We start from the raw sequence: 26,284 nt of genomic DNA on the forward strand, positions 1-26,284 counted from the left end.
ACTCAGTTTTATCTGTTAGACGGCGAGGGGATACTTCCAGCGAATCAGTAAGGTAATGCAGTATAGGACATGTAGTAAAATATTATGAATTCTGTAGGCTAATGACATTAGTCTCCCATTACGAATATTTTCTTTACAGGTGCTGGTCATATAATTAGAATATCATCAAAAAGTTTAAATAAAAAAATTTATTTCAGTAATTCCATTCAAAAAGTGAAACTTGTATAATGTATACATTCATTCCACACAGACTGATATATTTCAAGTGTTCATTCCTTTTAATTTTGATATTGAAGACACCTGGTGCCACACTCTACTCAGCTAATTAACTCAAAACACCTGCAAAGGCCTTTAAATGGTCTCTCAGTCTAGTTCTGTAGGCTACACAATCATGGGGAAGACTGCTGACTTGACAGCTGTCCAAAAGACGACCATTGACACCTTGCACAAGGAGGGCAAGACACAAAAGGTCATTGCTAAAGAGGCTGGCTGTTCACAGAGCTCTGTGTCCAAGCACATTAATAGAGAGGCGAAGGGAAGGAAAAGATGTGGTAGAAAAAAGTGTACAAGCAATAACCAGGGATAACCGCACACTGGAGAGGATTGTGAAACAACCCATTCAAAAATGTGGGGGAGATTCACAAAGAGTGGACTGCAGCTGGAGTCAGTGCTTCAGAACCACCACGCACAGACGTATGCAAGACATGGGTTTCAGCTGTCGCATTCCTTGTGTCAAGCCACTCTTGAACAATACACAGCGTCAGAAGCGTCTCGCCTGGGCTAAAGACAAAAAGGACTGGACTGCTGCTGAGTGGTCCAAAGTTATGTTCTCTGATGATTTTTGCATTTCCTTTGGAAATCAAGGTCCCAGAGTCTGGAGGAAGAGAGGAGAGGCACAGAATCCACGTTGCTTGAAGTCCAGTGTAAAGTTTCCACAGTCAGTGATGGTTTGGGGTGCCATGTCATCTGCTGGTGTTGGTCCACTGTGTTTTCTGAGGTCCAAGGTCAACGCAGCTGTCTACCAGGAAGTTTTAGAGCACTTCATGCTTCCTGCTGCTGACCAACTTTATGGAGATGCAGATTTCATTTTCCAACAGGACTTGGCACCTGCACACAGTGCCAAAGCTACCAGTACCTGGTTTAAGGACCATGGTATCCCTGTTCTTAATTGGCCAGCAAACTTGCCTGACCTTAACCCTATAGAAAATCTATGGGGTATTGTGAAGAGGAAGATGCGATATGCCAGACCCAACAATGCAGAAGAGCTGAAGGCCACTATCAGAGCAACCTGGGCCCTCATAACACCTGAGCAGTGCCACAGACTGATCGACTCCATGCCACGCCGCATTGCTGCAGTAATTCAGGCAAAAGGAGCCCCAACTAAGTATTGAGTGCTGTACATGCTCATACTTTTCATGTTCATACTTTCCAGTTGGCCAACATTTCTAAAAATCCTTTTTTTGTATTGGTCTTAAATAATATTCAAATTTTCGGAGATACTGAATTTGGGATTTTCATTAGTTATCAGTTTTAATCATCACAATTAAATGAAATAAACATTTTAAATATATCAGTCTGTGTGTAATGAATGAATATAATATCCAAGTTTCACATTTTGAATGGAATTACTGAAATAAATCAACTTTTTGAAGATATTCTAATTATATGACCAGCACCTGTATATGTCAGAGAATATGTGGGAGAGATTCTGAATGTGCAGAAAGTTTTGAACATGAGCAGATAATTTACAGTGTTTCCCATATGTTCATTTATGTGTGGCGGCCTGCCACAAAATCAGCACTGACCACCACATGTTGATTTTCGATTTTTTTTACTAGGCCTATTTAAAATCTTATTTGAGCTGCAGGCAGCGTGTATTCGCGCAGCACATCCTCTCGCTCGTCTCTCTCATCCGTGCCTCGATCTCTCGCTCTCTCTCCCTCGTTAACACAGCTGCACCGTCGTGTGTTGACTCAGCAGGGATGATATTAAAAGCTGAAAAAATATTTAAAAGCAATAAGAACTGAGAGCCTCACTAGATTATATTCTATTATAATTATATATTTTGAATTGTCACCTGCCACCTGAATTTTTAGACATTTCCACCATAAATTGGTGCAGAAAAGGCAGAAATTGGAGTAGAAATTTTCACCAGAATGCAGGAAATTAAGTGCTCAAAATCTTCTGGGAGAGGACCCCCATACCCACCACTTATTAAGTACCCCATCCAAGAAAACAGTATCTGACATCAGACACAGTTTTTGGGAGGAACATTCACTTATTAGTTAAATATAATTACTTTTCACATGTCTTTTTTGTTACCTTTTCTGTGTTTTTAATAACAATTTTAAAAAATCAATCTTTTTTGATGGGGGGCGGTAAGGGACTGCTGGCCCAAAAAAAGGTTGAGAACCACTGGTCTAAAAAGACATCAGCTAGCATGCTAATATTAGCATATTAACATGAGCATGGTATTTAGTATTAGCTTATAACACAGATGAGCCCAAGTGCATCTGAGGCTAACAAAGCACAGCTTATTTGAATATGATCACAACATAGCCTTTCCTTTAGCACCACCCTCAGGAAAAGAAGTTATATTTTTGTCCCACTAGTGGTAAGGATATAAGAATGTTTTTCACAGATGCAATAATATTGTTTTGCGGAGTGGAATGAGCATTACAGCCTCACTATGCATTCCAACTAGTTTTATTTTGTAAAAGTCTCATTCAGAAACAGCAAAAACAGTTTACAGTAAATTACAAACCTTGAAAATGCAAAACATGTTCCAAATACAGGCCTAACAAAAATTTGAAGGAAATTAGAAAAAAAATACATGAGTTAACATACAGAAGGTGTTTTAATCAGCTATCATTGAAAAATAAATAGGCCTTTATCTCATGATAGCAATAGTGGAAGCAAAGTAAAGGCAATTGCCACAGAGTTAAAAGACAGAGCAGTCTGGTGTCATCTTTAATCAATCTAAGCAAACTCTCACAGGGACAATGATAGGTCTGGCCTTTTCAAAATGCATTATTACACTGTATGTTGTTGACAATGTTTCAGTTGGAAATTTTCACAAAAAGTAATTTGGTTTGGTTCAGATTTAGATGTTGAGAAGGGGCAACATAAAAAGTGGATGGTGTATTCTTTTTCCTTTAAGTCCATCGCAAACCAAGAGATTTCTGATTTTAAACTAAGAAACAATGGACACGTATAAGAATGATCTGGAGTACAACAGTAGAGCATGCCACTATAAAAGCTTTGAAATATACAGTGATCTATTTCACAGATACACAGAAGAACAGATGTATCACTTTCCATAAAAAGGTATGCTGTTACCGAGAGCAGTCCAAGTAGAATAGTGGTCCTATATTCTACAACATAAGTAAAATATGTAGATATAGTTAATATCGAGTTACAATGTGTAACCCACCTGTGCACAACACTTCATACATTTATTTATGTATTTCCATTCCTCTTTTTCTGGTTATATAAAAGAGTAACATAAAAGGTGATGAATAATGTTTGACAGTCCCTTCCACAGTTATCCTTTTAAAAAAGCAATTTCAAGCTACAACTAGAGTGATCGTTACACTGCAATACCCAACATATATCATAGACGGTAGGAGAGTATATATATATGGAGTTCTTATCAAATGCATTTGTACACAGTGGCAGGTGATCATCAGTGATACAATACAGATAGGTATGCACGGGCCTGTATAAATACTGATTGATGGATATCTACACTATGTGTGAATATGAAGTACTGGGAAGAACACATGCCACCCGACAAGATGGTATTATATCATGTCACATACCAAGCAGAGATGCACCAATACTGTATTTTTATTGTGACACAGATTTCACAAACTACTAAAGAGGCAGTAAGGTAATGTTTTTTCACATTTCCCTCTGAGAGACAAAACCAGCCAATTCACATCCTGGCTGTAGATTTTGGAACTTTTACTAGCCATAAAAAATTAAGTGGCTAATTATTGTCTTAGAAATTTCACTGTGGCAGGTTTGTCCTGAAGTTGTCAAGTTATTATGTTAACTTGAAGCCTCTACACTCTGGTATTCATGCTGTTTTCCATTGTTTCCATTGTTAAAATGGTGTTTCTTTTAAATAGCTGATTTTTTAAAGTAACTAAATAGTATTATTCTAAACTCAAATAAGCTGTGTTAATGACATAGGAGAAATTCATCCATTTTGTTTGTTTTTAGTTTTACACAGGTTAGCCTAATCAGGTTAAATTTGCCAACAATTGTTTTGTGAAGATTAATTCCTGATGGGCTTGTTTTAAACTCTTAATTATTTAATAAAAATATAAATTACATGTAAAAAACAAACAAACAAAAAACCCCACGAAGGGTTGTGTCCAGCTAGCCAAAGTAGCGCTATCCTCTGGGCTAACATAACTCGTGGATGTCTCTCTGTGAGCTCAATACTGACTGCTTCTGCTTTCTGCCTCTCAACAGAAAATACATTTCTGCAACCAGCTTCATACTCAAGCAAAAACAAAATCACACTTATGGTGATATTTAGCATGCCAAAATATTATTTCTTCACTAGCTTGCCTCTTACTATTGTGACTAAAGTGTGACTTTGCATTGTGACTTGGCTATCAGTATATTTCTATTATATCTATTCCTATGTGACAACTGAGCCAACAGCTCCAACTGCTGATAAAGACCGTCAGATGCAGTAGATAGTTCAGTAAAAAAAGCTAGTAAGCAGACCTTGAGTAAAGACTGATTTGTCAAGGCTTTACATGATTGTTTTGTTAAAATAAATGTTCTGAGATGTACAACCAAAACAGGCAAACGTTTCAGAAAGATATACCTTACAATTTATAATTTGATCGGGCTATTATGGTGCATTCAGACCAATAACGAAGTGAGCGTTCGGGGCAGTGAGTTTACATACAAAGTCAATGCAAAGACGCGTAGAGCGGGGCCGGCACCGCAAAGGCAACGCGAAGGAATTAATATTTTCAACTCACGCGAAGAAGTCGCATGACGCTGACGCGTGATAGCCTATCAGTGTTGAGATTGTCCGCACGTCACCGAGGCTTCAGAGCGTTGTGTGTGTGGATTAAAAATCTGCTGGCCGGCTGAGAGCTGCTAAACTTGGGGGAGAGGAGCAGGGAGCAGCGCTGCAACCATTGGACAAATAAACACCCGTAGTCGGTCAGATTCTGCTCTGAGAACTACGCCGAGTACTCTCGGGATGAGCTTGAAGTTAAGTGCTTTTATTAAATTAGCTTTTTACTTTAGTTTTTGAGATTTTAACGTTGATTTATCTTGATTGGAGCTTGTCAGCAGCTAGCTTCTGTGCACATCCGGTTCCAGTGTTGTTGTTAGCGTAGTTAGCTCTGTCGGACTACGACTTCATATTTATATAAAAAACGGACAAAACTGGACATTACTTGGAAAAAAGAATGCGAGGAGGTTGAATTACCTGGTGAGTTCAGAAAAGATGTGTCTGTAACTTTATTCCAGATATCATTGTACTTTACTGTGAGTTAGCGTAGCATAGACCTGATTGATCCAAACTCCATTCAGAAAACAAACATTTTAGAAGTTGTTGTCGTGCTGTCTTGCGGACAGACCTGACAAAGCATGAATTCATTTATTTAACAAATCTGCATCATGTTGTAGTTATTTCGGCATCAGTTTAATCCGTTTATTGCTATTTAATCACAGCAAAATGTTTACTTTGGGTTCATACAGTTGTAGTAATGGCGAGTTGTGTTTATTCACCTTATCGCGTTAAAATCACCTTCTCGCGTTGTGTGTGATCACTCGCAGCGAATGTACTCATACGAGGAAAGCGTCGCGAGGCGAAAATTCACGGTTGGTCTCAATGCGGCATTAGTCTGAGCCTAGTAGAAAAAAGCTCCATATAAACACAGCTAATATAACACAACTCCTAATGGTTGCCAATAGAACATTATGAAAGTATTCAAATACTTAATGCCCCTTTAAATATCCTATAGGTTATGTTTATTTAACAATATAAACTTACAAGCAATCAGTCAAAGAATAAAAGTGATTAAAAATCTTAATCTGTCAATTTTAGAGTTTAAGATGACTCTTTGCTTTGATTTCTGACATGGCTGTTGACATTAAGTGTAAGCGCTGAAAATCTGTGTGACATAATGCCCAGTTATACCCTGGCATCCACATGACAACCGATACCAGTATCAGTAAGGGTGCATCTTTCGTACAAACACATACTGGAAGTCCAACACAGAAATGGCGGTGAGGATTGCAGCCAGTAGATGGTGCTGATGAGAAATCATATTTTAGATTCACCTTTCCAACATCACAGCTACAAAGGATGATTTCCCTTTCATTCTTTCTTCACTTAATGTTCTTCTATGAGCAGCTGGTTCTGGGGAACACAATAGTAAATAAACAGCCTTATTAGTATTGTTGGTAGTGGTGTTAATTATATTAAGTCAAGTCAAATGTTGACTAAAGTGCTTTGCAAAGAAATGTAAAATACAATTAAATGCACATGAAAAGACATCTATCCTTCTACGTAAACTATAACCTTATTTATAACCTTTAATTTAATGAAACTTGAAAGATTACATTTTCAACATGTAACAGGTTCTACAGGATTTCCTGGACAGATTTCTTGGCAAAGGTTGTAATAAAGTAAAATCCTTTACATACAATTTGGTGTTATACACGGGGGCTTGTTTACTGTAGCCTAAAAGCTGGATTAGTCTATATGTTCACAATATCAGTGAGATTGTGAGATTTGTGCTCTTGTCCCCAATTGTTTTTTCGAGTGCAGCCAAAATGGTGTAATTGCTGCCTCTTGTGGCCAGTTGTGGAAAAACACCCATATGGAAGTACATTGATGACCAAAGGTTTCAGAGACTAATTCAAGTGCTACTCAGTCCGCAAGCCAGTAAGAGCAGAATTAGATTTGTGCACGAGGGAGTACAGAACCGTGACCATAACATTCGTTATTATCTTGCATTCACCCTAAATGATGAAATTCACATTAAATTTGGATCTAGTTTTTCATTGTTATTAAGGCAGAGAGTCAAATTAATTTAAAAGAAGTTACTAGCTATAAATTATAGTGGCCATGGTAGCGTTGTGTTAACTTACATTTCTAGAGTGATTTTGTGAACCAGATGTAGGGTTTTCTTATTTATTCTTCTTTTCTGTTTTAATGAATGATTTTAAGAGAGAAAATATTAACCATAATAAGAACTTTTTTTTTCACTAAGCACCATCATTACTATTTGGTTTTTAGGCTAAAAAATTCTGTTTTTTTTTTTTTATCTACAGCAATCGCCAGAGTAATGAAAAGTACTTTCTTATCAAACATCTACTGCAGCTGTCTTATTTGACTAACAATTTTCAGTAGTCCCTTCACCTTTACTGCAAAAGTCTGCCAACTGTTATTAGAGATTGTGAAACATATTATTCATTTAAATTAAATGTAAAATCATGGTTAAAAGACAATCAAGTGTGTTGCCATAGTCTGTGAACTATTCAGAAACCCTTGAAGAGTGCTTTGTTGTATGTTTTTTAAAATTATTGTCCTTGTTTTAAAGTATTTTACGTGTCCTTGTGAAAGGTATCTTGTTATATGTATGAGTATTGTTGTTCCTGTTTTAGTGTATTTTATGTAGTTGTGATAACACCTGCCCAGGGACTACAGTCGAACATTAGCCAAGCTGGCTAAACTGGCACATTTACAGAAATGTTTTTCAATGTGCACTGTCTCTGTAAACTTAAACTCTATAAATAAATTAAATAAATAAACCCTCACAAAACTCTGTAAAGGAAAGGGTGCGCTGGATTTATAACACAAGACAAACGAGTGTCATTGTGAAACAGAATGACACATTGACTGCAGGGTTTTTGCTGCATAGAGGAATTTTTGGCGCCCCTGAAAGAGGTTTAAGAGTGTGCCAAAGGAAAATCACCACCACCAAAATTATCAGAACTGGGGAGGGGGGGGGGGGGGTGACGCTGTATTTCACACATGCTGCTGGTGCTGGATTTAGAAACTAGATGCTGCGTTGGTTTGACTGTGGTTTGAGATAACTTCCTGTGATTTCTCACAATATAAAAGCCATTTGAGCTTGTGCTACGTTTTACTCCTTTGCATACCGGGACTTTTTCTTTGGTACTGGCACTTCTCACGAGCTGCTGGTACTCTTCTCTGCCCTCTCCATATCAGGTTCTCTGGGCACTAGCCTACGTGACGCTCATCTGTTCCCGTTCTCACCTGCCTGCTGATCTCTGTGGGCGGAGACAGAGCAGGGAGAAGCTGGGGTGCCTTTCATGCAGCTGTGTGCATAAAGTTATTTGTCAAAGTCACTTTTCGTGAACTGACTAATCCCAACCTTTAGTAGGCGGGACACTAAAAAAAGGGTCACACGCTACAGCAAACTTTTGAAACGTTGAACTCGTTCTGTAGGCTGTATCTGTAGGCTGACTATCCAAATAAAGTGTAAACTGTAAATATATTATACTAGCGTTTTACGTTTTGTTTAATGTGATAATATTTATTCATACACTAATTTATACTTGTTACTCCTCTAGGTTGTGGATATATTTTGTTTATCAAATGGTCGAAAATAACAGAAAAATGCATAGATTTTAGTCATAAGGTAACTCATTGCCTTTACTGTACGAGAAATGATCATGCTTACTGTTGTGCAAAATCACCCCCAAAGGAAAAGCCCTGAACTGCACAGCCCTACTTTTATGGAACATCAACCTTTAAACTATGGCCTGTTCCTGTGGCCTGTGTCGAGTGAGCACTAATGATTGATTAGAGTGCTAAATATGTAGCCCTTTATGAATCCCACCTTACTGTCGGTGGTATTTTGGATGATGTCGGGGTCTCCTCCCTCTGAGCCGCTCTTCTGGTCGTCATCTTTCCCATCCCTTTCCAGGTCATCCTCTCCAGATGAAATCCTCGACAGCTTGGAGGATTTCTGCCACAGACACAGGGACATTTGCTGAGTGCACATCATGCTTTGCAGGGGGTACGCCAACACAGTTAGAAGAGGACAATAATCATTCACACTGTAAAGAAGCCTTACATGACTTTACTGCACACAGTGCAGCATAAGTTGAAGCAATGTCTTTTTTCCTGATAATTTCATACAGAAACTGGCTAAAATATTATATTACTGGGTTTGAAAGAAATTTAGTATTGCACTTCTTTAACACTGACAAACTCATTATGAACAGTTTAATAAAAGGATGATCAAAATTGATGCAGGAAAACCAAAGACATCATCTTATTTATTCCTCACGTTTTCCTTACTTCACATGCAGCCCCAACAAAACGCAGTTTATTTGAGTGCTTGGCAACAGTTAAAACATTTTATCGTGAATAATCGTATGATTTCCTGCGATTAATTGCACTGTTATGTGCAAAATTGAATAGTGAATTCTAAAGTAGTGTATTGCACACTTTTAATTTAAATGTACTAACATTTAAGTGTAATAACATGTAAACATGCAAACACTTTAACAAATAAGTTGCTTTTTACCAGCAGTATTCCCTTTACACAGTAGCAATAAAATATTTCTTGTAAATCTCAACTGTTTTTTCCTGAACAGGTATCAGCAGAATCATTTTGCTTGCTTGTCTATGTTCAGTAGCAAGTGTCCCTGTTAGAGTGAGGTGAAGTGGTCGTAGCGACAAGTGGACGTGTTCCCGTGAAACTGTCGCGGTTGTGCTCACCTCACACACACGCCCGCCCACTGCCGAAGTTGAATTGTCTTGAACTTTTTGTACACGATGCGCAGCACAAATCATTGGGAGAGAGACTGATCCTCGCTGTTTGTGAGTTTTACTAACCAGCATGCAGTGTGTAGCTCTCCACTTCGCTATGGTGTTTGTTCGCTTGTCTTGCTTTTGTTTATCTACTTCTCCCACACGCTGCATCCAGCGTAGTCTGCTGAAGCCTCCCTCCACTGCTGGTTTGGGTGGCTGATTTGCAGGCTGCTCAACATCCCGCCCCTCCTGATAATAACGTGTTAACGTGCCCAGCCCTAGTTTATTTTAATGGAAACAGTGGCGTGTTAAACAGCCTGTTGCGCATCGCACCACCCTTTTAATACTGATGGGTTTATAAATATGTCTCTGCTGATTGGGTAACACCACCCAAACTAGAGAAAGCCTACCTCAAAGAATTTTCAAACATGAAGGCTGTGTCTGAAATCACTCCTTGTCCACTCACTCACTACTTCCTACATGATGGACACTCAGAATTGAGTGTCCATTATACAATGAGCATTGCATTGTGCGATTGGTAGCAGAAAGCCGTGTACATGCCATGGATACTACTTTTTTGCTCCATTGTGGAATTTTGAGGATAAATGAACACATTTGGACACTCCTATAAAAACATGTCCTGGCAAAAAGTCATTATCCTCACCAGCACTGTTGACAGCATTGTTCTTATATTGCAGGATAGCACTAGTTAGCTCTAGTATTACAGCAGATTCACTCACTCACTCATTATAAACCGCTTATCCTGTGTACAGGGTCGTGGGGGGGCTGTAGCCAATTCCCCGGCTGGCATTGGGCGAGAGGCGGGGTATACCCTGGACAGGTTGCCAGTCATCCCAGGGCCAACACATAGACAAACAACCACTCATACTCACACTCGCTGTAGGAGCCAATTAGTTTATATTTATTTTTGTTTGTAAATTTGTATATTTAGATATTTTTGTCTTTGCAGGTCCATAAGGTATAAAGAGAGTGTGCTGCAGCCTAGTGGCGTGGCTGACTGAAGGAGCATACAGTTTTTAGACCTTGCGTGGCTTGTATAGATGCCCTTAATACATCAGTTAACATTTAGTTCATGCAATCATTTTCTTTAAACTTTTTGTAAGCAAGAAGTAAATAAAACACTCATATGTTGGAACGCATCATCTGGAAATTATTATTTATTTTATGGTTCATGTATTTCTACAAGCAAGCATGCGTCATAAGTCTCAGTCAGTCCAAGAGTGATTCACACAAAGGTGGTCAACAAAGTGGTCAATACATTCACTATTACAGAACATTATTACAGATAACCATACATTTGAAATAAAAAGTAAGATTATTTTACCTTATTGTTTGTATTTTCAAACATTATGTTCAAGTTTTATATATGAAAAGGATGACAATTAACTAATGAGCTTGGTAAAAGTTAGCGCTATTCAACCTCACAGGTTTGGCTGGAGTTACTCGAATGTAAACTTTCCCAAACTAAACAGAGCTGAACAGAGCACTAATGTTACTCTACACTATGATACAGTAGTATCCAGGACCAGCACCCACACAATGAATGTTTCAATCCTGAATGGGGCTGTTTCTAACATAAGATCTAACCCTACAAAAGAATGCCATTGGCTAATGACATGCTCTTGGCTTTGGTACTAACAGTAGGTTACTTCTGTGGGCACTAAGTTTAAAAAAAATTTAAAAACTTTTATGCACTTTAAAATAGTACTTAGCCCTGTGTAGCATCTTAGCTTAGCTATCTTTGTTCTCTACCAGCAATGGCTAACCTAGAGATTGGAAACTTGTTCTATTTAAATCCTTAATCCGAAAAATATAAGACACTCCAAATTCTTAATGTACTGAGTTTCTCTCTTACTACAGCCCCATGCATGAAATCCTGGATATTAAATGTTCATCAGCAATTTGCTGTAGTGGTCTCAGGAATTTCTGTTCTGAGCATATCACATGACATTGTTTTAGCTATGTAGCTTTATTTGAGTCACAAATGTTGTAAATGCAGTTGCAAGATCAAATTCCATTCATCTTAAAATGTTTGATTTGAAAGAAAAACGAAACACATGACAGTTTGATAGTAAATGATACAGGTTATTAATGAGTCAGTATATTACACAGTTTTTATGAGGTGAAAGGTATAAGAATGACATACTGTTTGTAAAGTTGAAAGTATTTTTCAGTTTTTTGTGTAACAACAATATATACATACATGGAATGATTAATAATGATGTAAGTTAATGACAGAGATTAAAGATGATATAGTTGGGTTGTTGGGAAAGGGTGAAGATCACATAGAACAAGAAGTTAGTTATTTTCAATATGTCTATGTCAATATGTAATTGTTTCAGGTTCCTGTAGTATGGTAATCCACTTCTGATCTGTAAAGGAGGGAGAAAAAAGCAAACAAGTACTACAAGACAAATGTAATCTAATTTAGGTAAACAAAGACACGATGTTGATCCAATTTGTACAGCGTATTTATTATTTTATCTCAAGTGCATTGGGAACTGGTCCATGATCTGAGTAGTAGCAATATCTAGCATTAACATGTTTTGCGTTCAACTTGGAGTCAGTATTATGTAGATTTGATCAATACATCTACCATCCATGTTTATGGATGTAGGGGAAAATATTGCTGGACAGAAGTGATGGTTTTCTAGTAGTTTTATCACTGAATGAGTTTGAATTTGAGTTGTTTCTTTGACGTAAGATCATATCTCCCACTACAATGTGGGCTTTTGAATAGTCTTGGATGAAGTTGGTCAAGTTGTTGAAATGTATTACAGAAGTTAGCATCTGTGGATCTATACACAATGGTTTATGGTGTTTATTTGGAATTTGCCTTCTGTAGCTTGGTTTAACAAGACTCTAGAAGAAAGTAGATTTCAATGCATTTTCCATGGCCTGCACCATTGAAGTCTTGTTTGTGTTTAGTGCATAGTTCTGTGGGATTTACAGTTTTTGTCAAGGATTAGTTGATCTGGCTTTTTAACTGTTTAACCTTGAATTTTGGGAGCACATGCAAGTGCAAGGGGAAATGTATTGTCCTTCCCTTAATTTCAATTCAAATTCCAGTAAATCAATTGCAATGGCATTCATTACTGGATAATGTCTTGTCAAGACTTTTTCTTCAATCTATGCCAGAGTCTTTTTTTTCCCATAACATATTTTACTTAACTGAGTTAATCTCAATAGGCATCATTAGTTTATGAATAAACTTTGCCCTTGTTCTGCTAGTCAATTAACTGGGTAGTTGGTTTAATTTAGCAGTATTTAGTGTGCTGACTATTTTGCTGGTTCCTGTAATAAAGAGAGCATTTTCTGGAAAATAACCTGACCTCTCCTCATCCTTTATGTAGTAGTAGGGCTGAATGATAAAAAAAAAAAAAAGACAAACAAAATGTCGAAAAATATCTGATGTGATTATTTTGACTAATATTGTAATTGTTCAAGTGTAACTTTCTGAAAACCCTCGTGACCCTAATGACACTTCTGCATCCTGTTGCTCGTGCTCGCACTCCGTAAGCATGAGCAAGCATCATGCTGGGCATTGGCCAAAACATGTGACATACACGAGACTGAACACTGAAATTAACACTGAATGTGGTAAAATAAATTACAATCATATTTAGAATAACATTATTTTTGCTAGAATATGTGAGATTGATCAGCCCGGTCACTGGTCATGGCTGATCCAAAAACCAGGCGATTCCAGTAGGGCTCACCCTGAAAGGTCGAAGATTCGATGCTTCGATGGGTGGAGGCTGATTCGACTGTCAATCTCAGTCGAAGCTTCGCAGCAAGACAAGGATCATGCCATTTTGGCGATATGGGGGTGCTCATCGTCTGATTTTACATAGAACTACCTGTTTTCTCCTAATAAGTTAATATACAGCCTATTATAATATAAATGTCATTGTTTAATGCTGTGAATAAAAATGTGAAAAAAAGGTTTTAAAAGTGCGTAAATAAATCCAAAATGGTAACCCTAACCCTGGGGTGTCAGTGCGGAACACTTGCCCAAGAGACGGAGCCCCAGCTTCACCGTTGTTGTGCCGAGTTGCCCGCACCTTGCGGATGTTGGGATCATTTATCGCCATTGATGAACCACACAAATAATGTTATATTGTTTTTAAATAGTAGGCTACTTGAAGTAGACCCGCAAGGAACCACGATGTGCAGGTAGTTGTCAGCCGCACGGTGGGCACGCAAAACTCGGCACAAGTCTGGTGAATGGCAGGCGATCAGAGAGAAAATGGTCAACGACAAGCCAGTTTAGCTGGAAATGTACAGTGTAAGTTAAAGTGATAATGAATAAAGAGGGCAGCTCTGCAGCTTCTCAAGATTAAAGCAGAGCAATGTGTGTAACCCAATCGCCGCGCACAAAAACGCATATGATTCGACTAGCAGTCAAGTATAGGCAAGACTTTTACAATTCTGATTCGAATATGTATGTAAATCCTCAGTTGGGGAAAGCACAAGATTCTAGTCACCGGCTGATCAATAGGTGCACCTAGTGTGAAGTGCACCTTCTACGTCATATTTGTTCGTTGTTCTGAGGCTGTGAAATGCATCTTTCCATTGCTGTTCTGAATAGTTAGCAGGGTATTATAGTAGTTGATAGTAAGTTGATTTTATTTGACCTTCTCCCACAGTTTTCCACACCATTCTCTATGTGCTGGTGATTCTGTAGGGTTTTCAATGAAGCAATATACTGAATTTATGTTCAATTATAGATTGTAGTTATAAGCAGTTACCATCAGCCTGATTGGGATTGCCACTTTTAAGCTGGATCTTATGTGCTCCAACTACAAAAATAATGCAAAATATAAAACTGTCCTTGTCAGCACCTCCTATCAGTGACTTTGCTTCTGTTTTTATCCTTAGCCAATACTTTGTTGTGTATAATTGATGTTGGTGGTTCCTGTGTGTGTGTGTGTTAGAAGTCTAACATTCTGTTTGACAGTATTCTCCTTCAGAACCTCCACTCCATCCAAAAGCCTGCCAACCCCACATTCCTGATTAATAGAACTTACTTCTTGGACATGTGGTGTTGTTCTTGTGTTGTCACTCTGTGTGAGGTGAAGGCTCATGAAACGTCTTGAATGGCAGTGGATGACACACAGGAACGACAACTCCCTGTCAACATAATTTAACAGTGTTACGTGGTTTAATTCCGAATAAGTGTTACACAGTGTAGCATAATTTAACGTATGAATGCATGAATTTCTAAACATTCCGATTGTGTGTTCTTGAGTTTATTAGCTTTTATTCTTACAGTTAACAACTGAATAGAAGCAGAATTTACCTAGAATATATCTACATGAATGTACATCATAAAACACCCAAACATTCATACTCATACATACAAATTTACAAATACAACCATACACTTACATACAACATGCATACATTTTTAAAAAGCAAAAAAACAAAAACAATACCAACCCAAAAACACAGCAAAAAGAGAACACAAACAAATCAAATATTTCAGCTATCCTTCTTTTTTCCATTCAGTTCTGTATTGTACAGCTGCTGTCAGCCTGTTTGTTCTGCACTGGACTTAAAATTGTTTGTATAGTCTGCTATTGTCTGTGTGAGGAAGTCAGGGAGTGGATGTTGTGTGTAAGCCATCTCTTGGAAAGCTGAATGGCTGCCTGCTCCCTCCTGTTCTGGAGATGATCCTGAAGGCTCTTTTTTTGCACCCTCTCTAGCAGCGCAGCCAGCTTTTCTTGCCACCGACCAGAAGACACCGCCAGACATCGTCTGATCACAGCAGATGGGGGTAGACGGTCACAAAGTCCTCACAGGGGGTGTCTGGCTAGAACAGTTGGAAAATTGATTTGTTTAGAAGCTTTCCTCACTACCTGTTCAATGTGAGTGTCCCAGCTGAGGTCAGAGTCCAGGTGGTGTACTTGCTGGTGGTCACGATCGGGACTTCCTGTCCCCCAAGAGGAGGAGCTCCAACAGAGGAGCAGGTTGCGGTAGGTTTCTGAAGAAGCAGATTCTCAGTTATGCTGATTTTTTTCCATTGAGCAGCATGTTGTTTGATGCAGTCAATTTATCCACCATTGGGCGTCCATCACTGTTGAAGTGTCATTATGAATTTTAGTTAAGGGAATGGCCCAAGAAGGTCCTATGTCATCATCATACCCAATGTCTAATGTGTTGTCAAAGACAGTCTTTTGAGTGAACAGTGGGAGGAAGAGGTATTGTGAGACCACATCTCCTATTTGCTTATTTATGCCATCACCCTCTGCCTGCTTCAAGTCACATAGCTATGTTCCCAGGCTAAAAGTCTAGGGCACATTTCAATGTTGGTCATATGGTGCAGCTGCAGGGCACAGTCCACTTCTCAAAGGCCGTGGACATGTGAGCCAGTAGCAGTCATCATTATTTGCTGTGCTGTTGTATGGCTTTAACAAGGGCAGTTTTGGTGTAAAACCTAGGAAGGTAGGCATACTGGTTCTTGCATTCAGACATCACTGTTGGAAATGGTTTATGTATGATAAATCTTTCCTGTATTTTTCCAAAGCATGACATTAATGAGAGGGGCCTCCAGTCAATAGGAGTGCTGGAGTTAGAAGTTTTGGTTATGAGGCACACATTTGAAGTCTTCCATGCAACTGGAACTGTTCCATGCACGTAGGAAATGTTCACATGGTGTGTGAGGACAGGGGCCAGATCTTCAGCATGGTCTTTCAGTGGCAATGATAGTATGCCATCACACCCACAGGCTTTTCGTGGGTTAAGCCCTGTAAGGGCCCGCTTCATGAGGCCTATACTGCCCAGTTAAATCTCTCCTGTAAGAATTGGTAAAGGGAAGATTGATGGAAGACAGGGGGTGTTACAAGTCCAAGTAGTTGTTGAGGATGTCAGCTACCTTGTTGTCTTCCACACCAAATGTATTTTCCCTCAGATTTTTTTCTAATGTCTCAGACCTTTATTGATGAAATCCCACATCTGGGTTTGGGTTTCCTTCTTCAGTTGATTTTTATAATAATTTTCTTTGCAGCCTTTCTTTTTAGTTATCTTATCTTCCTCCATGTAATTGTCTTACCCTATCAGTTAAAGGCCTTTTGTCTTTTTCTGATGGTCTTGATCTTATTGATGATCTTATTTGTTCTGTCATCCAGCCATCCATGGCTTGTTGAGTGGATTTGTCTTCTTCCTCTTTAACGGCATTCAGATGCCTAGGGCAATTTGTATGGTGGAGTTTAAAATCTCCACCTAGGTGCCAATATTCTCTACCTCATAGACAGGTGTCCAACCTGTACTTGCCAAGCACCATGCCAAGGCCTTCTTTCTTTTGTGCCCCTTCAGTCTCCCAACTTTACATTTCATATATGTTCTTCTGCCTGACTGACTATTGGAGCAGAGCAACAGACATATGGTCACTTGAACCAAGTGGTGGCAGAACAGTTAGGGGCTTATATGAGCTGTGGAGGATAGTTATGATTAAATCCAGGATGGAATTTCCCCTGTTTTTTCTTTGACCACCTGCTTCATATCTGGAAGGAAGTTTTTCAACATCTTAATTGGCAGTTAAAACCTTCATAGAGCACCAGACCCATTTGAGACCAATCTGAGCATAGCCAATGCGTTGATGAGATAGTCAACTTTCTTCTGCTGCAGTGCTTTCCCATTTGCCCATGGAGGAAGTGTCCCCACAACCAAATCAGATACAGAGCTGGGAAGTCTGGTCGAATGGAGCTGTAGCCAGATGCATTCAAATTCATTGTCAGGCCAGGTCTCAGTAATGTAGGAGATATCTGCTTTATCTGATTTTAAGTTCGAGTTTGTCATTGGCAGCACCTGCTTACATGGATGACTGTGGACCACTACTTGGGTGAGAGTTGCCACCTTATCTGAAAGTCAAGGATGTTTAATTGGCCTACGTCCCTGAAAGATGTGTATGTTTCTCCTTTTGGCTTTTCTACCCATTGTTGTTCTCGGTCTGCTTCTGTTACGCTTTATTCTTAGACTCTGGGATCAATGAAGCCCGGAGGGGGAGAGTGTTTCCTGAAGAGCTGTAGGAAATGTGGTGAGTACTTGAAAAAGTTTGCACCAGCCCTCGTTGTTGCAGCAGCCATTTCCAACACATTTCCAACAAAAACACTAAACGTACAAGGGCTGTCCCCAACTAAGGATTTACATAGTCGAATCAGAATTGTCAAGTCCTGCCTATAGTCGACTGATAGTCGAATCATGTGTGTTTTTGTGCACGGCGATTGCGGTAGCTCTGCTTTAATCTTGAGAAGCTGCAGAGCTGCAGTCTCTATTCATTCAACTTACACTGTAAATTTCCAGCTAAACTGAGGTTTTTTGAAGACCCTTTTCTCTCTCTCTCTCTCGCCTGTCATTCACCGGTCTTCGCCGACAACTACATGCACATCGCGGTTCCACGCAGGTCTATTTCAAGTAGCCGGCTATTTAAAAACAACATAATATTCTTTATGGGGTTCATCAATGATAAATTATAAGTCCCGCGAGTTGCAGACAACTCCAGTGAAGCCAGGTCTCAGTCTCTTCAGCAAGTGTTCCTCTTCCTCCGCCACCACACACACACGCTACGCCCACACATGCGCACTGATGACCCAGGGTTAGGGTTACAATTTTTTATTCACACACTTTCACACACTAACATTTATTGAAAGTTTTATTCTTTTTACATGTTTATTTACAGCATTAAACGTTGAAATGTATATTATAATAGGCTGTATATTAACTTATTGGGAGAAAACTGGTAGTTCTATGTAAAATCAGACGTTGAGCACCCCCATATCGCCAGAATGGCATGATCCTTGTTTCACTGCGATGCTTCGACTGTGAGATCAGGCTCCGCCCATCAAAGCATCTAATCTTCGACTATTGGGGGTCAGCCCTAAAACGTACAAACACACTTGACTTGGCTAATTTAAAAAAATCCATAAAACATGATTTAAAGGAAAACATTGTAACATGTTACTGCTCCACCATTCAGCTGAACACTACCAAAACTGATCCTGTTGTGCTATTCTTGCATCTACAAACAAGCAACATTGGGAAGAAAATTAGTATTTGCATATTTATATTATTGGTTATGTTATAATAACAGTAGCCACCTGGAGCTGGAAATGCAGCTGTGGAAGGGTTGCAGAATGGAGGATGAAGGCTTGGTTTTGTGGTGTTGTGTTGGAAATTTGTTTTCTTAAACAGGATGACTCCAACAGGGTTGACTTGGTCTTCTGAGTCGCATAATGTTATTAAGTGTATCATCACTTTGGGGCAGAAATGCAGGCTCGTCCACAGGCATGAAAGATAATGGGTAGTACATAGAAATAAATTTATCCTGTGAACAGAATTGAACACTGTTAAATGATTACTTGTGGCAAATCATAAGTGCAGAACATAAACATAAAAAGTTAAGTGTCATTTTAAGAAACGTTTTCGCCATGTGCTGGTAACCATAGCCGTCAATTCCAACATCTCTTTTTGTATCTAGTATCTTTTTGTATCTTTTGTATCTAGATACATACAGAATTGAATAAACTAAATTGATTGAATTAATAACAATAATCAAATAATAATAAATAAAATAAATAAATATGACAATGTTTCAATCGTAACTGAAAATGAACAACCATGTATGGAAGGGCGGCAGATGGGAGGCTGTCTTTTGGACATTTTGACGGCTCGAGAAAAGACGTAAAATCATTTGCAGCCATCTGAATGGTGCAGCTGGACTTGAGGAGGGCTTGTTGCTTGGAGCAAGAAGGCACTACAACAGGTTTGAGAGGAGGGTCATCAGCTTGGTATATTTCCCTTTGCAAAAGCATTGGAGTTTCCTCCAGGTAGACATGAATACAAAGCTGAACCAGCTCTCAGACATGGCAACAACATAGCCAACCTAAAAGGATCTCAAATGTGAGTCACCAATGACACCAACAATCTAGAAAAGATGATAACATGTCATCAATGCCAAAATGCCAAAATTAAAACTATTAAAACTTATGTGTTTTTCAAGCTGACAACACACTGGATAAATAAGTAATGAGAGTATCTTTACAATAGTGTCAAAGAAGAATAAAGTCTTACCTCATTTTCCTTGGAGCACATTTTGTCTGGGTAAACTATCTTGTACACATAACCACTGACAAAGGCCATGGCAAGACCTTATGGGACAAACCATACACTGACATGGCTGTAAAAAACTAAAGGGACATTACACATCAGGAAAGAATTGCATTAAACATAATACACATGGTAGCATATTCAGGTTTCTGCTGGCATTTTGGGGGTATCTGGTGGTTTGTAGGTTTGCACTGCAAGCAATTTTTTCTATACAGGATAGTAACAGTTGGCACAGATACTGCAGCACTTACCAACTTACAGTGCTGTGTCTTTCTATTAGACTGTATCTGCCTGTTCAATAAACACCAAATGTAGTAGTAGTTGCTGTGAGGTCTAAATACTGAGCAATCACAAGTCATGCTACTTACTGACACACTCCTAAACAAACAAAAAATGTGTGGTGGGCACACAGATTAACAGAGCATAATTGCTGATTTCATGATGTATTTGGATCTGCGACTCCTGTTGACTCCTGGTTCTACAAAGACTGTGAACAATAAAGCAGCTACAGTATTTTCTCTGCAATGCTAGTTAACTCTCTGTTTTCACAAACGCTTCAATGGTGCTCCAAGAATGCTCTTGGACAGTTCCAGAGTTAATCCCTGACATGTAGACTATTGCAGTGTCACTGAAATTACCAGAAGGATAATGATAGTCTAAATAAAAACAAAATTTTACACGTTCTCCTCATAACATTGCTTGCCTTTTACCAAAGGTTTGTTAATATTCTGTCTACCAGTGAAGCATTTCACTTACCTTCGAGAAACGGACAAAATGGCCTGTTAAATGAAGTCTTTGGTCCTCAGAGAGTAGTATCCTATACCGACAGAATATTCCATTCTTAGCATGCGACACATTTGGATTTGGCAGTCAGTAAGTAAAACGCTGTAATCCCACCCCCACCCCACGATACTGTCCACCCCTCGTTGTAGCTTTGTTATATATGCTTGAAGCAATGTCCCTGTTGATGCACTCGCTCAGTAAGTCAGGGACAGTCTTTGGCGGTGTTTACATGGCTGGGCCCCCACTTTGCTGCGGTCCGGCCAAAAAAATACAAGCATCAGTCATCGTTTGCTTATAAAAGCGTAAATGCTTCAAGAGCTCCAAAATTCAATCATTTGGCCATTGGTCAGTGTGTGCATGTGAGCGGGTGGGGTTGAAAGGGGAATATGGGAAGGCTGATGAACAACCAAATGATGCCACACACATACACAAACACACACACACACACACACATACACACACAGGTCCAAAACACACACACATGCACATCAGCAAACTGCTCTCCAACAGCACTGCATTCCTTCGGATGCACCACATGTGCTGTGCGTAATGGAGCTCAGTTGCTAGGCAACAGTGGTTGCTAAGTGAGGAGCAGGATGTGTGACTTTTTCAACCTGCTTCCATTTACAGCAGCAATGGCTTATGCACTAATACAGTAACACACTATGGCAGTGCCCGTCTCTGCAGCACTCCATCCCTTCAAACCTGGAAGCTTTTTTTCAAAATAAAGGCAAGGTCAAACAGAAGAGTCTGGCGTCATGACTACAGTAAGATCATCAGAGCAGTTGTTAAAGAAACATGTTTTTATATGCCCCTGTGGAAGTATGCAGCAGATATATGTTGGAGGATAAAGCTGGCAGTATATTTTTGTTAATGTTAATAAATAAGCGAAAACCAACAATGTGTTAATTCATCTCTCTGTATTTTCTGATTTCCCTACAACAGCTGGCCACTTGACTTTTTAACAAACATTACTCAAACAGGAGAAAATAGTGCATTTGATGGGGGCCATTATAATTAATCCACCAATTAATCCACATGTGGTGCTCTAGTGAGTATTTGGGGCAGCAGGACTGTGTATGTGGGACTGAGTCAAAATAAACTGCAGTGATGAAGGAACATGTCACATGCAACAGTGTGACTCGCTGATGTTTAATAGTTTTTGAACAAATGGAGCTCTATATCAGAATAAGATACAGTATATCAGATTCAAATAACTAATAAAACTGACATTTAGGTATGAGTGTGCTACTGAGTGTGATACCATGAATACCTTTAAGGACAGAGTGTCTGAAGGTGTGCACTGTTATTGCCATTTGGATGATTAATCGCATCTAGGCTACAAAGGCACGCAAAACACTTCAAGAGACTCCAAAATAATTCCTGGATGGTGGTCAGGGAGGCAGTGGAGGCTAGGACGACAGGTTTATAATTCTGCATTCAAGTGTGGTCAGGCTTCGTCAGACAACAAGTTGTAAATGCAATTTGTTTAAAGCAAACTGAGTGAGACCTTGAGGGATGTCAACTTGTTTGTACATGATCGTACCCTAAATTAACTTCAAATCACTGAGTTTATGCAAGGCAAATTACAACACTCAATATCCCAAAATAGGCCATTATGCCTTCAACTTCACATATTGATGATATGTAATCTATCTGAGGATAGATTTTTTTTTTCCAGTATCTAAATCCATAAAATCAAGCCTCTAAACTGATCTTATAAGGTTGTCATTGTCACATCTTCACTGTTTTAGTATGTTCACCAGCTTAAAGTACCTTGGAGGTAGCTGTCCTTTTCCGTTTGGATCCAGTCTTGTCTCCCTTCAGCTTCTCCTTGTCATCTTCTTCTTCAACAGAATCGCCCTCCTCGCCGTCACTGCTGCCATCAGCAGTGTTTCCCCCCTCTTCTGTTTCTGATGAACTCTGTTGCTGGATGGCCTGTGTACGAAAGATTCCCACCATTTTTTTTTTTGCAAAACTAAAAGCAGAAATGGCTACTTCCAGTAGTTGAGTTATTTTTATGTGAGACAGCATGTTATGACAAATGATTTAAATCTTTCTTACTCATATGCTATCTGCTTAGAACAGCCCTTTCATATGTGTCTTATAGTTTTGGCAAGGCAATAATGTGGCTTTGTTGAGCATTAAGCCTGTCTGGAATCTCTGCTCCCCCCTCATTTTTCTCTGTCTTCTCTCTGAACCTTGACAGACTGACCTGATAGCCTGTGAACTTGACTCCAGGGTTGTTCTCGATCTCCCACAAGCCCTCGTTGAAGCCTTTCCTCTTGTTTGATTTCCCAAATTTGTCTTTATACTCCTTGTAGGGCAGAAGATCCTTCGGACCCAAGAATGCACTACAGAAGAGGAAAGAGACATTTAATACTACTACAAGTTTACATATAACAGTTTAATTATATAACATTTAGCAGGAAATATGAGCAGCAAAACACTGGTTAAACTGTAAACTAACTATAAAGGAAGGAATCTGTCTTTCTTTTGACTGTCTCCAATCGATTTCATGCTTGGCAGGTGTATTGCTGAGGACCCAAGGGTGTTCAGTGCAAGTTGGTGCAATTTGGGCAGATGGGGGCGCTATAACTACTTTATACAATGTTTTCACTCTGTTATTATTGTTAGTATTTACACACAGGTCCAAAACACACACACACACAAACAGGACCCATAGCAACACACAGAGATGTCAGAGTTGCCACTCAGTGCCCTGAGCAGTTAGGGGTTCAGCGGCTCGCTCAAGGTGAACTGGCATCTCTCCAGCTACTCTCCAGTCCACACTCCGCAACTCTGGTCCAAGCTGGATTCAAACTGGTAACCATCCTGTTCCCAGCCTAATCCTAACGGACTGAGCTACTGCCGCCCCAAACTACACATTTTCAGTTATGTCATGTAACTAGGGGCGGCTGTGGCTCAGGAGGTTGGCCGTTAATCGGAAGGTTGGTGGTTCAATCCCTTCCTCCCCCTGGTTGCATGTCGAAGTGTCCTTGGGCAAGATACTGAACCCCGAATTACCCCTGGCGGCTGTTCCGCCAGTGTATGAGTGAGTGTGAATGTTAGTTTCCGTTTGAGCACTTAGGCTCAGTGTATGAATGTGTGTGACTGGTGAATGTAGTAGATGTAGATGTAGTGTAAAAGCACTTTGAGTGGTCGAAAAGACTAGAAAAGCGCTATACAAGTACAGAGCATTTACATTTAACTTTTGAACCACAAGTTTTAGAAACAAAATTTTTTTTTTCTGGATTCTGTGGCTCCAGACGAGTCTATAAATACAAGCCTATTTACATCATTTTTCTGCCAATTTTGTCCAGATTTTGAGCAATCGTCATAACATTTGGTACAGAAGACCCCTGGGCCAAGCCACAAAAATATACTTGTTTGGATTTCTGGTTTTCCATATAGTATTTTCAGTAGTGTTTGCTTATACATAGTCCTGTATATACCTCAATACTTGTTGTACTGTACTGACAGTAATACGTGTAAAACATTCAGTATCACAAATTCAAGTCCTAAAATTGGGTTAGGGTTTATGAATGCTGGCTCAGATTTATAGGCTTGTTCACTTAATATTTGATCATGTATTGATGATCTAAATCAAGCACCTTTTTAATTTTAGGCTATATCTTGTTAAAAAAAATACTTTAACAGTATTTAACAGTGATGGATTAAGCGTTAGTGTTAAATAAACTAGCAATGAAAAAAATTGTTAAAACTCGGCCAGTGGTTCTCACACTTTCTCACATCAAGGACCCCTAAACTGACACAAATTAGACCACCCCCATTTGATAAGATTTTGTCCCAGGGTGCCCCATCTGATAGGATTTTTGCTTTTAGATGTTTTATTACTGAAAGCGTATGAAACTCATGACCAAATAGTCACACATTTTGTCACATAATGGGTGGAACCTAAAGAATTGTTGTTAATATATTAAGTGTTAAATGTGCTATGCTTTCCTTTAAATTACAATTGTAACTTTTTGCTGGAGACCCCCTGTAACTCCCTCAAGGACCCCTGGGGGTCCCCAGACCTTGGAGAACCCTTGATCTAGGTCTCATGATAACCGATGGTGGTATATGATCATAATCATAAGACCAAAGTCCTATTCTTTGATCATGTGATGATGGTTGATAGCTCCATAAAATGACAGTGAACCTTGAATTAAAATAATTTGTATTATTTCCAAGGTCTAGAATGATCTTTTATGCTTAAGTTTAATCGTTGATATTCTGTAAACTGGCACTGGCAGGGATATGAAAACATTGCAAACAATACCCAGCCCTACTTATACACAAGAAAATAAAAGTGCCACAATGTCAAAAACCCAAGTTGCAAGTGCATCACAACTCCATCACATTAATATTAATATGAGTGTGGCAGCTGCTTTCCTGTATAGCATTAAGTGCAAGTGGAATAAGGCACATCCTGGAAAAAATGTGCCTACGTTTCATGGGTCCCAAAGAAGAAGATGGGGTACTTGTTGGCAGGTGGTTTAACAGCTCCTTCTGGAAGCTCATCAATCTAAAAGACAGGGAGAGAGAAACTGTTAGTCAATATTTGTTATACTACTAATGCTAATACTTAATCTGTTAATGTCTACCTTATTACCTTAAATGATGTAGACTACTATGATCTTACGTCCTGTCATACAATAACGCATTGTGAAACTGAACAAAATTCAATGTCAGTCAGACCTACTGTATATATAATGGTAGAGATGTTTGTTGTAACTTGTTGTAAGATGTTACAAATGGAGCTTGCAGCCTATGGCACTGTGGGAATCCACTTAATTCATGACATGATAGCCCATGTGTGCCCACTGAATTTGAGACTATGCTCTGAGTGTTATTGGTGGCTATAGTGTAAAATACATAATATAATTTATTTCAATTGAGTAGTGTATAGTAGTGCTGAGAGGTGCTACGGGTTACCTGAGGTCAACTACTGGTTCATTTATTGCATGGGTGACATCTAACTGCAAACATGAAATGAAAAACATATGTTTAACATGAAAAATTGAGTTACAACTCAAGCAAGAGTTTCATGGAGCAGGAAACGTATTAAGAAAATGGAGACCAATAAATGTTTCCTTAAAATATCTACACGTTTACTCAACCTGCCGGACTACAGAGGCTTTTACTATTCGTTACTGGTCGTCAGTAACAGAAATACGCAGAGCAAACGTTGTTTTGGAGCCAGTCGTAGCATCTCTCCTGTTCCCACAGCGAAGCAGCGGCTGTATTGTGTAAATCAACCCCGCCTCCCTGTGCTCCCAGCCCGGCCGCATCCCAGACTCACCCTCGCCGGCCAGTGCGGGTATCCCTTCATTTTAGCGAATACCAAATCTCCTGCCGTGTATTCCCGCGGCCGTGGTCGAGCCATGTCGATGTATAAAAACTGAGGTCTGAGATGACTTAATAATCCTTTGCAGTTCTCCCCCGGGCCCTCAATGCAGCGCTAAATTATCGACCATCAATGTTTTTATATCAAGACTGCAGTTTACACGGAAATAAATAATTAAAAAACGCGGAAAACGGGGCCTGGAAGAGGGCTATCCTCTTACGTACAGATACAGGTGTAAACGTAATCGA

At 39.3% G+C, this 26,284-nt stretch overlaps 1 protein-coding gene across 3 annotated transcripts; it reads right to left on the reverse strand.

Moving 5' to 3' along the window:
• Positions 1-5,722: 5,722 nt before the first annotated feature.
• LOC119883355 (hepatoma-derived growth factor-related protein 3-like) lies at positions 5,723-26,284 on the reverse strand. Of its 3 annotated transcripts, none has more exons than XM_038693959.1 (6): positions 25,992-26,284; positions 25,138-25,214; positions 22,899-23,037; positions 22,460-22,621; positions 8,853-8,981; positions 5,723-6,400 (listed from the first exon to the last, which is right to left on the reverse strand). In XM_038693959.1, exons 1-6 carry the CDS (start codon positions 26,073-26,075, stop codon positions 6,374-6,376), a joined length of 618 nt encoding a protein of 205 aa, XP_038549887.1. In that variant the 5' UTR covers positions 26,076-26,284; the 3' UTR covers positions 5,723-6,373. The 3 variants fall into 3 exon arrangements, with proteins under 3 accessions (XP_038549887.1, XP_038549889.1, XP_038549888.1); XM_038693961.1 differs by lacking the exon at positions 5,723-6,400 and adding an exon at positions 14,824-14,926; XM_038693960.1 differs by lacking the exons at positions 5,723-6,400; positions 8,853-8,981 and adding exons at positions 10,925-12,165; positions 14,824-14,926 and having other exon boundaries at positions 25,992-26,282.

Source organism: Micropterus salmoides, unplaced genomic scaffold, assembly GCF_014851395.1.
Source record: "Micropterus salmoides isolate LMB-PRFRI ecotype aquatic unplaced genomic scaffold, ASM1485139v1 Ms_hic_scaffold_3, whole genome shotgun sequence".
In the NCBI taxonomy this organism is placed as follows: Eukaryota; Metazoa; Chordata; class Actinopteri; order Centrarchiformes; family Centrarchidae; genus Micropterus; species Micropterus salmoides.

Bases quoted from the DNA above. Each gene is read 5' to 3' on its own strand.
- LOC119883355 (XM_038693959.1), bottom strand. From the start codon at position 26,075: ATGGCTCGACCACGGCCGCGGGAATACACGGCAGGAGATTTGGTATTC. The intron at 23,038-25,137 runs GTAGGCACATTT...CCTCTTCTGTAG, and splicing joins TTCTTTGGGACCCATGAAAC to TGCATTCTTGGGTCCGAAGG. The intron at 22,622-22,898 runs GTCAGTCTGTCA...TTTCGTACACAG, and splicing joins TCAAGTTCACAGGCTATCAG to GCCATCCAGCAACAGAGTTC.